At 37.8% G+C, this 16509-nt stretch overlaps 1 protein-coding gene across 4 annotated transcripts in view; it reads left to right on the forward strand.

The window, feature by feature from the left end:
* LOC120766126 (ephrin type-A receptor 6) overlaps nt 1–16509 on the forward strand; it is a 372678-nt gene that overhangs the window by 176881 nt on the left and 179288 nt on the right. For all 4 annotated transcript variants that reach the window (XM_040091493.2, XM_040053571.2, XM_040091502.2 and 1 more), the window contains exon 5: nt 7454–7789. In XM_040091493.2, the coding sequence (XP_039947427.1) occupies nt 7454–7789 (336 nt within the window). The remainder of the gene's footprint in view (nt 1–7453; nt 7790–16509) is intronic.

Below are 16509 nucleotides of genomic sequence, written 5' to 3' on the forward strand. Positions count from 1 at the left end.
ATGTAAAACTGAACTGTGCTACTTCCTCTGCTCATGCTGGTTTTACCAATGACATCAGATTTGGCAAATTTGGAACAGACCTGAGAATTTAAAGCTGATTTACAAATTCATAGGCATTGAGGTCATTACATATAGACCAAGACGTTGTCCGTCCACCGCATGAGGGTGATGGTCCCTAAAAAAGGTGCTCCTGAGACCCAAGGCAGAAAATTTTGTAATCTAACCAGAGGGTTTTCAGAGGGGAGGATAGGTGCCAATCTCTGGATACCTCAGGGGCTCAGGGTTCAGAGAGTGTGCCCCCAGTCCCAGCTCACTTTGAAGCAGGGCACACAGGCTTGGCTTTTTGCATGAAGTATTTGAGGGAATAAACAGCATCCTTTCAGGCTTCCCACAGGAAAATGGTGATTACAGATAATTCCACTCAAATCAGTGCCTCAAGCACAGGCCATTAAAAACTTACTCCCAGAACCAACACATCCCAGGTATTCTTGACACTTTCATGCCTAGGAAAAGGTTTCACTCATACATTATGCAGATGTGGCTCCATATTATTTATAAGTAGTTGATTTTTCATTGCTGAAAGTTCTTTGAAAAACTTACTCAAACGTGGCATTATGGCTCCATAATTATCTTTCAGGGCACAATTTTAAGCCCTGATACCCTGATGTGTTGATAAGATAGGGAGGAGCAGGAGAGCCCTGTGGCATGAGAGTGCAGTTTCTTCAACACCCTGCTGATTTCTCCACAGATGTGAGGGCAGAGAGCTGCTTTGGGTGAAAATTGTCAGGAAAAACTTGGTGCCAGGCCCCCACATTCCTACTGAGGAAGGATGTCAGCCAAAATAACTGAGTGAGTTGAGACAGGGCAAAAATCAACCTCAACAGGAGATCAGTGCCTTGTCTCACCTCAGCTTGGGAGAAGGATGAAATAAAGGAGACAGTGCAGCACATCCTGGTACCTTGGTTCAGTGCCACCATGCATTGTCTCCCATTCAGCCTGGGCTGCAGGGTATCAGTACTTCACTGATTTTCACAGCAGATGTATTCATCTTACACCTACACTGATGATTATTTCACTAATTTTCAGCTCTGCAAATGACATTGAAGCTCTTGACAGGCAGACACTGTTCTTATCTTGCACATCAGCAGTAATGAAGAGTCTTCAGGCCAAATTATTCCCTCAGTGATATCTTTAGCCCCACTGCTTTCAAATTAGTCTCTCAGTTATTAAAATTATGTTTCTGTCATAAATACAACCTCACTGCTTTTGGTGGATCTAGGCAGATGTGGCTAATTTAAATTTAATAAATAAAGATACAGATATGAGTGGAATTTAGATTGTTCAATCCAAACTGTCAGTAAAAGAAGTTGAAAAGTTTTAAGAAAATGAGGAACTTTGACTAAATAAACAGAAAATGCTGTGCAGAAAGGAAATTCCATTTTTACATAAGCACCTTTGGGAAAGATCTGCATTTTCCATATTTTCAGTTTTCTATCTTGACATATGAGACATGACATAAGAAACAGAAATTTTTCTTGGGACCTTGGAAGGGAGAGATATTCTTAAATGAAACACAGAATGAGCAGTGGATTCCCTTTACAAATGTCGTCATGTTTAGACATTTTGACTGGCTTTATTGATGCCCATTTTGTTTGCTCCCCCATGTCCTGCAAGGTAATATGCCTAAGAGGGGTGGATATTTTGTTCTGTCTTTTCATTCCTGTATAGAATTAGGCAGTATGGGGTTAGGCAGTATTCCTCACTCCAGAAATGTTCCTCAGTACTGAGAAACTTGCACATGCATCATTATGGAAAAAAACACCACCTTGATTTAAGACAGGCATCCACTTCCTTTCAAGATGAGCTACAAATCCACTTTGATTAATTCTTTGAAAGTACAGTTTGCTTTTACAAAATTGCACTGCTCCCATTTTTACTTTATGTCGCTGCATTTTGTTAAAGCAGAGTGTTCACTCTGCGGAACACCATAATAGAAATCTAATTTCAATAAGAGGAATGAAAATGACATTAGAATATATTGTTAATCTCTTTCTCCTAGGCTTTTTCATTTGACTTACACTTCTTATCAATCTCTCGCTGCTCCTCTTCCTTCTTAGTGTATTTCTTTACCATATGCAAGTACTCTATCAGCCATCTCTCTGCATACACAGGGAGCAACAAATAGCATCATATCTAATCCCCTGTCTGATCTCTCTGTACATAAAATCTAGCATTTCCCACCATAAAGTAATTGGATGAATTGATCCATCTTTTCAAGGTCAGGCAGGCTTATATTGGTTGTCTGAGTTGTCTGGATGCCCCTTTTTTTAGCGTTATGCTTAAACAATTTGAACCCAACAAACTTAAGCTCTGTTCAATAACCTCTGCTGCAAAGTGTATTCTCTGTGTATGAGTCAGCACTGAATTTCAGCAGGAAAATCAGGCAACACACTTGAAGTCTTTACTGCTTCTATTGTTATTTATATATATGTGTGTGTATATATATATTTATACACTTTTTTGCAATTTAACATTATGCTCAGACTTGGGATATTGGTTTGCAGTCACTGGCTTCCATTCTTCCTGCCTGCCTCACAGGAAAAGAATAAGTGAAAAGGGAAAAATGTAATTCTACATGAAGTGACACTATTTGTCTATGCTACATATACAGATATCAAAATGCAATTATGAACTCAAAGGGCACAGCCAGATTCTGATTCTGAGTATCGTAAGGTGATGGTTAATCTTTGCCCTTCTGCTGTAATTTCATAGTCAAATGACATAAAATTTTAAGAATCCAAGAGTATAATGGACAATTCTCACTTAAAAAGCGACAGGTTTTTTTTACAGACAGTCTTCACTCTCCAGTGTGTAAAATGCTTTACATTGCCCTCACCAGACTTCTGCATTTTCCTTCCATACACAGGAAAATGCACTTTTCCTTCAGAGAGGAAGAGAATACATTAAACAAGATGAGGTGCAAAGCACTGCATGAGGCAGAAAGTCAGCTGTGTTGCTTTCAGAGCAGACCTGCTTCACCATAAGACATCCACACTGGTCTCCTCTACAGAAAGCGTCAAAATACTTCCTCACTGTAATTTGTAAATGAAGCAAAAGGCATTACTCACGCTCTGGCTGAGTTCCATCTCAGCAGAAGAGCTGCATTTTTTTGTTATGCTCACCCATCTGAACTCTATTTTATTCTTTCACATAAAACTTGAAGTCATGAATTTTGCTGTGAGGAAAGGATCCCTTATTTTCACCAATATACTTGTTTTTCTTAAACATCAATATAAGGAAAACCCCGAGAGCTTTGCATACGGATGTCTGCAAAAGAATTATTGCTGGCAGCTTTTTCCAATGTGCCAAATAATCTTTGTGTAGTTTATAAATGATAACAAAGCAATCAGGCCACATTTATAAAAGCCCAGTGACACATAATTTAGCTGAATCTGAGGATTACAATTAATTGTCTCTCTTTGTTCCAACTTCTAAATCTTAGTAAGTGATTCACTGCATGTCATTACAGTTTAATATTTGCATGAAATCACAGTTTAACTGGCATAATTTAACAGCAATTAAAAAGCTATTTAATCCTCATGCAAATTAGCATGAAGGGCCTTGAGTATGAAGTGTGTTTGAGGGTTTTTCCTGCATTTCCAAGGACAGTCATATACTTTAAGACGCCTCTAACATAATTGATAGTTTTCTTTTTCACTGAAACGTCAATGCACAGTAATATGTGTTTTCTCTTAAATTGAGAAATAAGTAACAAATCATGACTATTAAGAACCTTCACTCTCTAATACAAATGAAAAAAAAAAATTTTTGAAAGAGTATTTCATTTTATTTTATTATAGATGCCATTCCATATAGTACAAGGAAAACCTGATGGAAAATTAAAATCTACAAAGCCAGACAAAACTCTCCTATTGGCTAGATTCATATTAATTCCTGTTTGGGCCTGCCAAAATTGATGAAATAATATCAAAAAAGCTTGAGCTGTGATGACCTGTTGTCATAATATCTATAGTTTATGGAAGATTAAATTTAAGCCAGTTTTAAAGCATTGACTGCAATTCTTCAGGCAATTACACAGATGCTTAGTTTTAAGTGCATGAATATTACCAATTATTTCAAGGGGATTGCTCATCTACTTAAAGTTATGCACATATGGAAGTACAATTACGGCTCATCCTCCATATTCCTAAAACTCCTCCATGGTTTTAACACTGGGAGTTTGTTAAGACCCAGTCGTTATTTAATTCTCAAAGCATGGTTTTAGAGGAAACATAATTATTCCTGTCTTCTGAACATAAAGAATAACAACTGAAGCTGAAATAATGTGTGCTGGTTTTCGCTCATTCCGATCTCTGGACTGCTTTCCAGAGTAGCTAGAACTGTGATCCTCATAGTTATTTTGTGGAAAGTTTGGTGATCTATTGACCATAAACTCTGGGCAGATACATGTATTAATAAATGCTCATCCATTCCAAAGATTTTAAACTTTCTTATCCACTAAAAAAAAAAAATGCAAAGCAGGGTAGCACTTCCATATATTGTAAATATCAAGTGCTTGAAATCCAGCAGATAACTCATCATTTATTTCAGGGCAAAGTCAATTACTCTTTTATTAAAAGTTAAAGGTAAATACCAGAAATGAAAAAGTAGCTGAATTACAGTTTACAGAAAAGCTTAATGTTGATTGTTCACATTATCACCCCCACACAGTATCATTTTTTTTTTTTACAAGCGTTCTTGCTTTTATACCCATGCTTATGCACATAAAAATGCATCACTTAAAAATTATAAATACTACACTCCGTCTAAAAATTAGCTGGTGTCATTTGCAAATGCTTCTTGTATCCTTTCAGTCTGCTTAAGAAACTCTGAAATAAGAAAAACTCACTCAAAGTTTTACCAGTGTCTCAATCAAAACTTTATGCCTAAGTTCTGTTGGCAGTTTTATAAATCATCAAAAGCTGCAAAGCAAGCTGAAAGTTTTCCAGGTTCTGCTAACCATTGGTGAAGCACTGTGACTTTATTGAGAGCTGGGAATATAATGCTTATTCAACTCATTCAGCCCAAAAACCCCAGAGGTCAGCAGTTGGGTTTACCACCGTCATCTCACCTACACCAATACCTGGAGTGTAAGGCCTCACATTTTCCAAGTCCCTGTTTCTTATAACAATTTTTATTTTGGGATTACGTCCAAATTGGTTTTGAAAACTATCCATCTGTAAGAGCTTGATTGAAACATGTTAAGTGGAAGAATAGTACAGTAAGAAATTGAGATAACATGATTCAGATATCCTGTAACAATTTGTACCTTTCCTTCAGCCCTTCATTAATTCCTATCTAAAAAACAATTAGGTTGTGAAGTTCTTCTGTTAGACTGTGGAATCTGATATGGAATCATAGAATTAATTATAGGATCATTGAGGTTGGAAATACCTCCAAGATCACCAACCTTTGACCAATCACTGCTTTGTAAACCAGACCACAGCACTAAGTGCCACATCTCATGGTTTCTTGAACACCTCCAGGGAATTTGATTTCATCACCTCTGAAGGACAGTAAATTGTAATGCTTGGTCACCCTTTCTGTGAAGAAATTCTTCTTGATATCCAACTTGAACCTCTTCCCTGGCACAGCTTGAGGCCATTTCCCGTTTTCTGTCACTTTTTTGTCCGAGAGAAGAGACCAGCCCCCGTCTGGCTGCATGCTCCTGTCAGGGGTAAAGGTCCCCCCTGAGCCTCCTTTTCTCCAGGCTGAACATCCCCAGCTCCCTCAGCTGCTCCTCATCACACTGGTGCTCCAGGCTTTTCTCCAGCTCCATTGCTCTTCTCTGGACATTCTCCAGCCCCTTAATGCCATTCTTTAAGTGAGGAACCCAGAACTGGACACAGGACTCAAGGTGCCTCACCAGTGCTCAGTAGAGGGGCAATCAATAGATCACTCTATATATTCGTTATTATATGTATATATAAAGCCTCAGGTGATTTCCATGTGATCCTACACAGTAAGTCAGCAAACAGTTTAAAATTAGTGGACATACCTTGACTGTTTTACGGGAAGGAGTGGGAAATTGGAAATGGGTCATGTGTGATTCATCCGGCTGTGTGCAATCAACTCTACCACCTGCTTGTTGGGTGAGAGCTTCCCTGCACTCTGCCTGCTGCAGCTGGCTTAGCATTCCTCCTCACAGCCTTAAAGAAGTACCTTTTCTCCTGCTTCCTGATCATCCTTTTAGAACTTTAAGCTGAAAAGTTGATATCTTCACTGTTATTCTGATGCTGATGAGAGATGCCTGGTGGGAAAGAAAGAAAACTTGAAAACTGTCTCTTACCTAATAGTCTTGGCCTGTTGCCACCTAACCCTGTTAATGAACAGCAGCAAAGAAATCCCTGGGGATAAGCAGTGAAGGATAGAAAGAAATATCTGGCATTGCAGAACTAATACAAACAATTTTACCTCTTGTCATTATTCCAAAGCTGTTATTTATTTATTACTCAATTTGTCTCTTACAAAACATCAAAGATCTTAAGTCTCAGAAAAGTCTACATTACTAGACATAAAATAAGGACATAAATTTTGTGGTTAGTGCTCTGCCTCAGTATCCCACAGCATCAAGAGCTATTTATTGAAAATTTGTGTTATCTAGTCTAGGTTTGACGTTCCCAGGTCATTTTTGTGTTGCCTTAAATTCTTTCTGGATTAATTCTAAGTTGTTTTGATGATTCAGCTTTTTATGATGTCACCAGTTTATTGTTCATGCTTTTTTTCCAAGGATTGTCTGTAGATAACTTTATTTTTTACACTAAACCTGTCACTGAAATGTAGCTCTTGTATCTTTTATTTGCAAATAATTGCTTTAAGGCAGTCTTTTTCTCCAAGGTAGATAACACTGGCTTAATGTTGGATCTAGATTTTCTATACAACGGGACGGGACAGGACTACTGGGAGTTGTTTCTTGAGCTTTTATTGCAACGTCTGCTTCATTACAGGGGGAGACAATTGAAAGATGGCAACAGCTCACATCTTGCTAACAGCAGTCAAATTTCTCTGTGTTACAAGGCCTTTTAAAAGTTTTCTAACCCATTGCAAATTGTTAAGAGCTTACAGACATTTGTATAAACCAATCATTAAAACTACACGTATACCTTATATCTAACAGTAGGTGCTTTTTTCTTTTTTTTTTTGCTATTTAGGAACCTTTTTATACTCTTCTATAAACAAAGCACAGAGCCTCATTATTAAACTTTTCTGTTCTCTTGCTTAAGATATTTTTCTACTTGCTAAGGCAAGTAGAAAACTCTTTGCAGCACAAAAACACAGTCTTACTGTTCTGCGGTATCTTTTTGACTCCTGGCCTTACATCCGCACCGCTGTGCAAGCTTTCTGCTTTTTCCATTTCCCACAGTTTAACAGGCTTTCCCCTCCTTCTCTGCAGGGCCGCCTTCTGCTCCGAGGAACGTGGTTTTTAACATCAACGAAACAGCTCTGATGCTGGAGTGGAGCCCCCCGAGCGACACCGGAGGCAGGAAGGATCTCACCTACAGCGTCATCTGCAAGAAGTGCGGGTCGGACGCCAGCCAGTGCGAGATCTGCGGGGGAGGCATCCGCTTCATCCCCAGGCACACAGGGCTCATCAACTCCTCCGTCACCGTGCTCGACTTCGTGTCGCACGTCAACTACACCTTCGAGATAGAGGCCACCAACGGCGTCTCGGAGCTGAGCTTCTCCCCCAAGCAGTTCACGGCCATCACCGTCACCACAGACCAAGACGGTAAGTGCCAGCGCTGCGTGTCTGTCACCGCGTGCCTGTCACCTGGGCGCTCACTGGGTGGGGGGATCCTTTGTTTCTGGCAAGCCTGGGTCAGTGGGTTAGGGTGTTTTGCAGATTGCTGGATGTTTTTAAGCGCCTTCCATGAGGACTTTCAGCTTCTCCTGATGAGGGTTTTAAATACTTCTGGCAGTTGGCCCTTGACCCTACTGCACAGGGCACAAACCCAGACCTTTCTGTTCAAAGTTGTGTGCAGGCTTTAGCCATCTAAGACCAGCTGTGTCAACGGTTCATCAGGACTGGAGTCCATCTGGTGCTTTTGCAATTTCAGTATTGCAAGAGTGAAACACCGCAGGTTATCCGTTAGAACTCCACAATTCAAAGGCAGAGTGAAAGTGAAGTCACTTTCTTTGGTATCTGTGTTTCATAGCACTAATTCGGCATGCCTCACTGTAAGATACTTCTGTATCTGTATGAGCTATTTCCTCAGGTGAGCTATCCTAATAGATTCTTTTTTATTTCTTTAATTGTAAACTTTGCATTATATTTTTGAGGTTTTTCTTGCCCCCATTTCAGTTTGAATTCATGCCCAAGATGAATGTTTATGAGAAACATGGGAAACTAAAAGAGCTCTCTGTTTTTTTGTTTATTTCTGCAACTTTTTCTTTTTTAGAAATACTTATTGTACCAGGCAACACCATCCTAGGTTAGCAACAATGCAATCCATATGGCACTGTTCTCTTCTGGCTTGTGTAACTGTAGACAAGAAGGTTATTTCAGAATTATCCCTTGCTGACATTTGTTCCAGAAATGTTTTTCCACCTGCTGTGCAGTGACATTGCAACCGCAGCTGAAGTGTTTGATGTAGAACAGGAACTGAGCTGGCAGAACTCCTGTTTTGAGTAGAACACATTTGATGATACGTTTCTGCTTAGTAAAAGTGGTAACATTCAGGAGGATCGTGTTATGTTCCACTTGTAGGGAAGGCCCTGGGTTCTTTCACTGATCAGCCTAGCAAAAATCTGCTTACCTGTGTATCTGGGACGAGTAGTTTTGTCAGTGAATAAGTAATGACTCATTTGCCTTTGGGTGTACAAAAATGAACAGCTTGCTGCGATGATGGTGATAATAATGACAGTGATGGTAATACTAATAATATTCATGAAAATTGATTTGCAAAAGCACAAAACCCACTCAGTCACTGTCCATGATGGTAACAGAAGAGCTAATTATAAAAGATAATATATATAATTGCATAAGATGCCTAGTGATACATAGGCCTTGCATCGAGAATTGCCTGGAGCACTGAGGCAATGTATCACGTTGGAAACCTGCATCTCCCTTTTCCTTTCTCACTAAAGGGAGAAGGTGAGGTGCCAGAAACTTCCCCTGTGTAAACTTCCTTTTGGATGTTTTGCTCCATAGTATTAAATGCAGCCACCAAGCTCACTCAGGTGGAGGTCACCTGAAATACAGTTCATTTCTAAGGTGGATAACAGCTGTGTGAACACAGCTTGTGATGTGTATTTAAGTGATAGGCTTTTAAAAAATAATGTCTTTTGCTGTTGTCTGTCCCTCTTTTAAGGATATAGGTTTTCTCTGCAGTTTACACAAAACAGGGCAAAGACTAATGTTTTGATAATTTTTGACACACTGACAGTAAATTCTAGACTCTTTGCATTCCCTTTAATAATTGCTACGTTACTAAAAATGCTATTGGAAAGGCTTCAGAGGATTTAAGAACAGATTTTCAGAATATCTGACAGTTTATCTGGATATAAAAAGACAGCTTTGCGGGAGAAAGCGCTGTAATAAATGAAATTGAGTCATCTATAAAATGTAGTTATAAAGATAAAACCATTCCTGTAGGCTTACAGGCTGTGTAGTCGTGTAAAACTATAAGCATGGTGATTATATATTTAAAAGGACAAGAAAAAAAGTGCAGTGTTGTATGAAATGTGGAAGAAAATTCATGGAGTTTTTGTTGATGGAAAGTATGGAGAGAAAAATTGACATCTTTTTGAGTTACTTTTAGTCATAAATAAGAAGGGATATGGAAAAAGCTAGGGAGTCCAACCTCAGAAAAGTAAGCTGTAGAACTTAAAGCTTTGGAACATTGCAGAGATTTTATTATAACTCACTGTTGGCTGTCTTTCCTTATAATCTTAATTCTGAGGAAGTGGACAGTAGTTATTGCATGATGCTGCAGGTTTGTGCAAATATTCATAGAAAACAAAGATCCAAGATTAAACATATGACATGACAACAAATCAAAAATATATTCATTTTTACAAGGACCGCTTTGCCAGAAATCCAAAGATACTGGTTTAAATCCTTTTTTTTTTTTTTTTTTTTTCATTTGATGTGGGTCTAATGTGAAAGATAAGGTGTGCAATAAATTATACCTACATGTTCATACTACCTTTTTATATGCAATCTTTTCCTATATACTGTTTTAATGGTTTTGGTATGCACATTGCATGAAGTGCAAGACCTCTTTACAAATACATAAATTGTTTTATTTAGTTGTCATATCTTTGTTAGGAATGTAGACCAAAGTCTACTGCTGTTGTAAATCCAAACCATTATGTTAGCTACAATCATTTAGAGTAGCTGGCATTTTATTTTCTTTGGGCATATTGGATTTACTTCCCTGTAGTGGCCTTTTCTTTTGGATGATTTGTGTGAAATTAACAGATTGTCATTAAACAGGGAAAAATATTAGCCTGTTCTTCAGGGGTTTTTCTTTTCTCTCTTTTTGGAGAACAGTGTTGCTGTTGGCATTTTGCTGAATAAAGTAATTCAGTGAAGAGTTCTGTGGGCATCCACAGAAACTGAAGAATTGTATTCTGCCACATTAGTGAAGAGAGCAGTCTGAGAGCATCAAAGAGGGGGAGTATTTGCTGACAGGAGAAGTGAACTAATTCAAAAGCAGTTAAAGCTGATTTTTATGCACAAAGGCCTACCACAACTAATATTAAAATCTTTACTATCTCCTCATGCAATCACAAGTATCAGCAAGATTAAGTGCGGTGCTAAGCTTTAACAGTGACAAGGAGCAGACTGAAAGAAAGTAACACTTAAAAAAGTCTTTGCAAACTGCATCCCTCAAACCTCTCTGTAATCTGATGTCTAAAGCATTACCAGATCTGATCAAATTACTAAAAAACAATTATTAACATTAGTATGAGTAAGTCTTGTGAAATTCACTTGGTAATGTTGATTACCTTTTCCTTTAACTTTGTACAAGGACTCATAAGTTTGACATCTATGGGTTTGGTTTTTAACCCTTGGCCTCGTAAGGAAACAAAATTTCTGTGGTCACATTGTCAGGCACCACAAAGAAATGTGAGCCTGTTAGCCAAGGTGAGTTTGGTAACAGTGAAAAATATTCAACAGAATTGTGAAGGATGACCCTTCAGAATCACCAAGCCCTTGGTTAGGTCTGCAAGTTGAAAAGCAAAGTTCAGCTACCTGAGGGTTCCTTTCTGTATTAAAGACATCAGCTGACTGATCATTCAGCCTGGCTGTTGACTGGTTAACCAAGAAAATATTTATTATGTTTATGGTCTTGTACAATCAGCATGTGCTGTGTCCAGCCAGGCAAACAAGGATAGGGCAGGGTGTGCTAGAAAATACAAATGTTGCAGATGGAGAGATGAGGGAAGTGATCTATATGCTACCTTTCAGTAGCTTTGTTTCAAAATGTGTTGAGATACCAGAATAAATCCCTACTTTGAACTCAGATAAATGGACAGATAAACACAATTCTGCTCAGAAAAGCACTTAAGTAATGTTCCTGCTCACATTAGCACATATTAAAGCACTTTCCCAAATCACTGCTAAAGTGATTTGTAAACAACTAAAAGATAAAACATGTTTTCACAGAAGGGCTCATCAAAAAATGTTTTACAATACTATTGTTCAGAAAAGTGCCTGGGTGCCTTTTCTTCATGAGAGAGAAAGTTTTATACAGCAGTAAATATGCTGAGTACAAAGTAATTGTGCTCAGTCAACTTTAAATCATTGTGTGAAGAAGCAAAGAATTATATGCTGAATTGTAATTTATGTTTCTCTTATGACTAATGGAAGGGATATATCACTTTCTTAGCATGCCGTAGTGTCTGCATTGCCTAAAGAAGAATCAGAAGTACTTGAGGCTTTTCATGCATAATTAAGGGAGTAAATAATGAATAATTAAGCAAAGCAGAATGTAAAACAGTAGTTCCTGTTTCCAAATAACAGTCCATGTATGCATTCACTTACTGTGCATTCATACGTTCTATTCCTTTAGAACAGAGAGGGGTTTTACATTACACTACAAGGAGTGGGAGTATGAGACATACCCTGAGTGGTGGAAAGTTTACACTGGAGAAATTCTGCCACTGCATCATGGAAAGTCTTCTCCTTGTTCAGTTCTGCAGTTTGTGGGTGACTCTGGTCTCTGTGATGTCAAAGACCTGCTACTGGCGGGCAGAATCTGAGGCATGCCTCTGAGGGCACACACCCTACTGCTGTATTAAAAACCTCATTTTTCTTTGTCTGTCCAGTGTTGACAGCTGAGAGTTTCAGTTAGACTCTGAAAGTGCAAATCTGTCAGGTTTCTGTTGTCTTAACACATCTTATGTGAGCCACTGCCAGATACAACCTAGGTGATGTTTCCTAATCTGATGGTAAAATCTTGCCAGTGTTTGGAAGTGTTCCATCTAATTCCTTTATCTAAGTAAGTTAAGGTCTATTTCTGGTACAGGTGGCTCCTCAGACATATTTATAGTTCAGTGGAGACAGTCTGTAGAAAGGGCAGCCTCTTACCACTCATTGCTGTGGGAATTGATGAATACCTGGAAGGATTTCAGTGTCTCTTCCAGGAATAAACACAACTGTATCACCATGAATTAAAGGCATGGAGTATTAAAATCACAGTGAAGATGGTGTAAGTGGTTGAGAGCCTCATCTGGCTGACATTCTGTGTCTCAGTAACACTGCAAGGAGAGTTGATCAGTTTACCAAGATTAATCCTTCTGGCTGGTGGCTGTAGAGTTTCAGGATCCTCACCAGGGTGGCAGGGGAGTTCACTCATCCTAAACTGATTCCCACAGTAGCATCCAACTTTCACCCTAACCAAAAGTCAACTTTCCTTTTATTTCCTTCTGAGTCTCAGATCTCTACAGACAAGGTTCTCATTTGTGACTTTAAAGTCAAGAAGGTCTCTCTTTCCATAATGACACGACGAAGACCCTATGAACCGTCTTCCAAACTGTTTGTGTTAATAGCTTATGAATCTAAGGGAACAGCTCTCTTTAATGGCTGATTATTGAACAGCAGATCAAATAAAAACCAATTATGAGACAGTGACAAAACCCTCCATCAGACATTGCCAGAGCTCAAGCTCACATGAAAGAAAGAACATGACATTTTCCGAGATGACAATAAAAAAGAAATTTATGGCATTTGTTTACTGGACATCCACAGCTGCATTGGTAGCTCCACTGCACTATTATCAGCATTTCTGATGCTATTTTTGTGAAAAATCTGAAAGGAAATATCAACTTCTTGGTAACTGACATGGGACACTGGTAGCTGACAGTAAATGTCTCTACTGAATGTGATGTGAAGACAGTAAAAATTACAATTTTAAAAAAAAGCTTGAGATGCATGATCTGCATTTTACATACATTTAAACAATAGACTTTTTTTAAGGAAATCAGCATTATGCAATCAATATTCAGTGTGTTTAATGGTATTAATATGTATGCATATTTAAATCAGTGTGTGTATATAAATTAAGTGTTTTCAATTGGAAAGAAAACCACAAGGCAGAAATTCTGCATTTCAGTTGTCAGACTTGTTCAGGTCTGACAGAATTAAGAGTTTAGAGCCAAGGTCTTTGTGCAACAGAGTTATTAATCACGGATTTTTATCTGCTGGTCACCTCTGTACAGTTGCACTACTTGTAGCTATTTCTTTGCACGCATTCCTGATTACTATACAGTATTCATAGGAGAAAAGTGGCTTTTGAAACACTTGTGATTTATTTCCTGAATGGTTTAATACTTCTGAATTTTTTAACAGAGATGTTCTTTTTCTGCTGGAAAAATTGGATAGCCAGTCTTTATTTTAAGGCAGCAAAAGTCAACCCGGTTGCATTTACTTTCATGTCTCATGCACCAGAATTAGCCAGAAGTGAGTCAGTCAATGTGTATCTTTTAAGATATGTTCCTCTAACTTGCACAATATGAGGAGAACAAAATTAAATTCTAGTTTGAATGAGAAGGGGAAAGGTTAATCAGTGCTGTATTTTTTCCCACAATTTACTTACCAGTGTGGTCTTTCAGCTTCTGTAATTGCTTCTTTCATTGCAGAGTACACTATTATTTATAACCATTAGCAATTTGTCCATGACACACATTTTCATTTTTAAGTTATAGTCGCTGAAATGCAATGCCCAAGTGCTGCAAAAACTTTATATTTAATAATAGTAGTTTATTTCAATTTGTGAAAGAGATGTTTGTGGAGAAATATGTAAAATACTCATTACAAAGAAACTGGCAGGCACACAGCGCTGAGATAAGAAATATGCCTTGATTTTGTTCCTGTTGTAGTCAGTAGGTGTGAAGGGCATTCAGCACCTGATTAAATGAGATCAGAAGAATGAGATGTGTATTCATTGACTTTGGTGATTTTAAATAGAATGTCAAATAAGCTCATTGGTGCTATCTCCACACTCGCCTAAGAACCATGTTAGGATAATTAAGCACATTTCAGTTATCTGGAACCTCTCACAATGAATGATACACAGAGGAAAGGATCACCATTAAGTATTCTAGTCAGGGTTGGGGAAAAGATATTTCAGATATGAACTGGTGAATTAGAAACTTCTGCAACAAATGTTAAATCTTCATAATTACATCAAGAACCTTCTGTTTTCAAACTTTACCTGAACATTTCTGAAAGTTATTTCATTAAAAAACAAGACCAGCCAACCAAACTAGAAAAAAGAAGAGCAACACAAAACCAAAAGAAACTTTGGTTTCCAGCACATGGCAGGTGAAATTAAGATTTCTGTTGCATTCTTGCTAAAAGTAGTGATTTTGTTAAGAGTAGTAAAGGAAGACACTCATCATAAATTGTCAATCTGAAAAAAATTGTGTTGATACATGTCATGATTTTCAAAGAATCTTTACAGAGAGTGTGTTCAGAATGAGAGACACAGGAAATTACAAACCAATTCTGATAATGCTTAGGGTCTTCAAAGCAATAATGTTGTTAACAGTTTGCCTGATTCCTCTGCTTCTTAAAAGTAGTTTCTTCATTACACTCAACAACTATTGACTCTCCCATATGCATTTGCCTTAGGCTTATGTTTTGGAAATAGTTTTAATTTATACACAATAAGTTGTGCACTTTGGAATGAGAGCAGACTCAAATTTACGTAGTTTCCTAAGCTTCAGAGGTTTATTTTACAGCTCTGTTAGCTTCAAGATATTTCTAATAGCATGCTTTTACCTTTTTCTGCCCAGACTAACAATGAGAGACATCTGTTTGCTGTCTTTATGTCTGTGTTACATATTTAAATGTTTTCCTACTGTGGTAAAATTTATGCTGTGCTCCTATGAATGAATAATAAAGACTGCTTCTCTGCAAAGTTTATAGTAGCCAGGGTATGCACACCTAGTATTTAATTTAGAAATGCATGTTGTGTTTAAAAACACCCTTTCTTGTATTTTAAAACACCTATTTGAAGTGAGACTTCATGTTTGAGTCTGAATCCTCATCTGTCAGAGAGGTGAGACAAGAAGTGTCAGGAGTGGGGGGTGCATTCTTGGCCAGGGGCAAAAGAAGGGGAAAAAAAGCCACACTCATAATCTGCTAAGTCTTATTTCCATCCAGCATGCAATGTCTGGTTTCCAGTGAGAACTGATTTTTGCATATTAAATATGCATATTTTTCTTTTTTCTCTTCTTTTAAGGTTTCCCTTACAGACTTCACTGAAGTAGGAATAATATCAGATATTCAAGACATGGCTAGAGGTTCTAAAGTGAACTTTTTCAGTAAAACCATTTTAAATCAGTTCCATGCTTCTTGACCTGGTAGAAATGCAACTAATTCTGTGAAGGACTGGCTTTTCAGAGTATTTTGTTTCTTGTTGTTTTGACTTGGTAAAGTGACATAGATACAAGTGTTTTATTTTGCTACCTACATGTAATCAGGATAGCAAAAAGCAGAAGATGATTCGCAGAACCATTCCAATGGAAAATCTGAGTGAAAGAGCGAGCCATGACAATTAAAGAATTTATAATAAGAAAAATAAACGAAAAAAAATTAATAATTTTTTAGACTAGATATATTCAGCAAAGTGGACTTAATTCATCACCGTATTTCTTTCTTGAAATAACATTTTTATCTTTTACATTAACCCCCCCGATATTTTAAAGCAAATATTTACAAGCAATCTCTAATTGAAGAATTAGATTTAATATGCCAAAGCTGTTTCACTACCAGTTGGTTACAGATGTCTCACTGGATAAAAAATGCAAGTTAATCCTAGCTCTGCTCATGTTTCATGAATGCTCATCTGCTCTTGCTTAGTTCTTCTGCCTTCATCCACAGTACTTGGATAATTAGTCACATCTTCTCTGCCAAAGTTAATGGCAAACCTTATAAATTGCTGCAATGTTAATTAAATCTTGGAATGAATTTACATTTGCAAGAATTATCTTTGT

Source organism: Hirundo rustica, chromosome 2 (genome assembly GCF_015227805.2).
Source record: "Hirundo rustica isolate bHirRus1 chromosome 2, bHirRus1.pri.v3, whole genome shotgun sequence".
NCBI classification, from domain to species: Eukaryota; Metazoa; Chordata; class Aves; order Passeriformes; family Hirundinidae; genus Hirundo; species Hirundo rustica.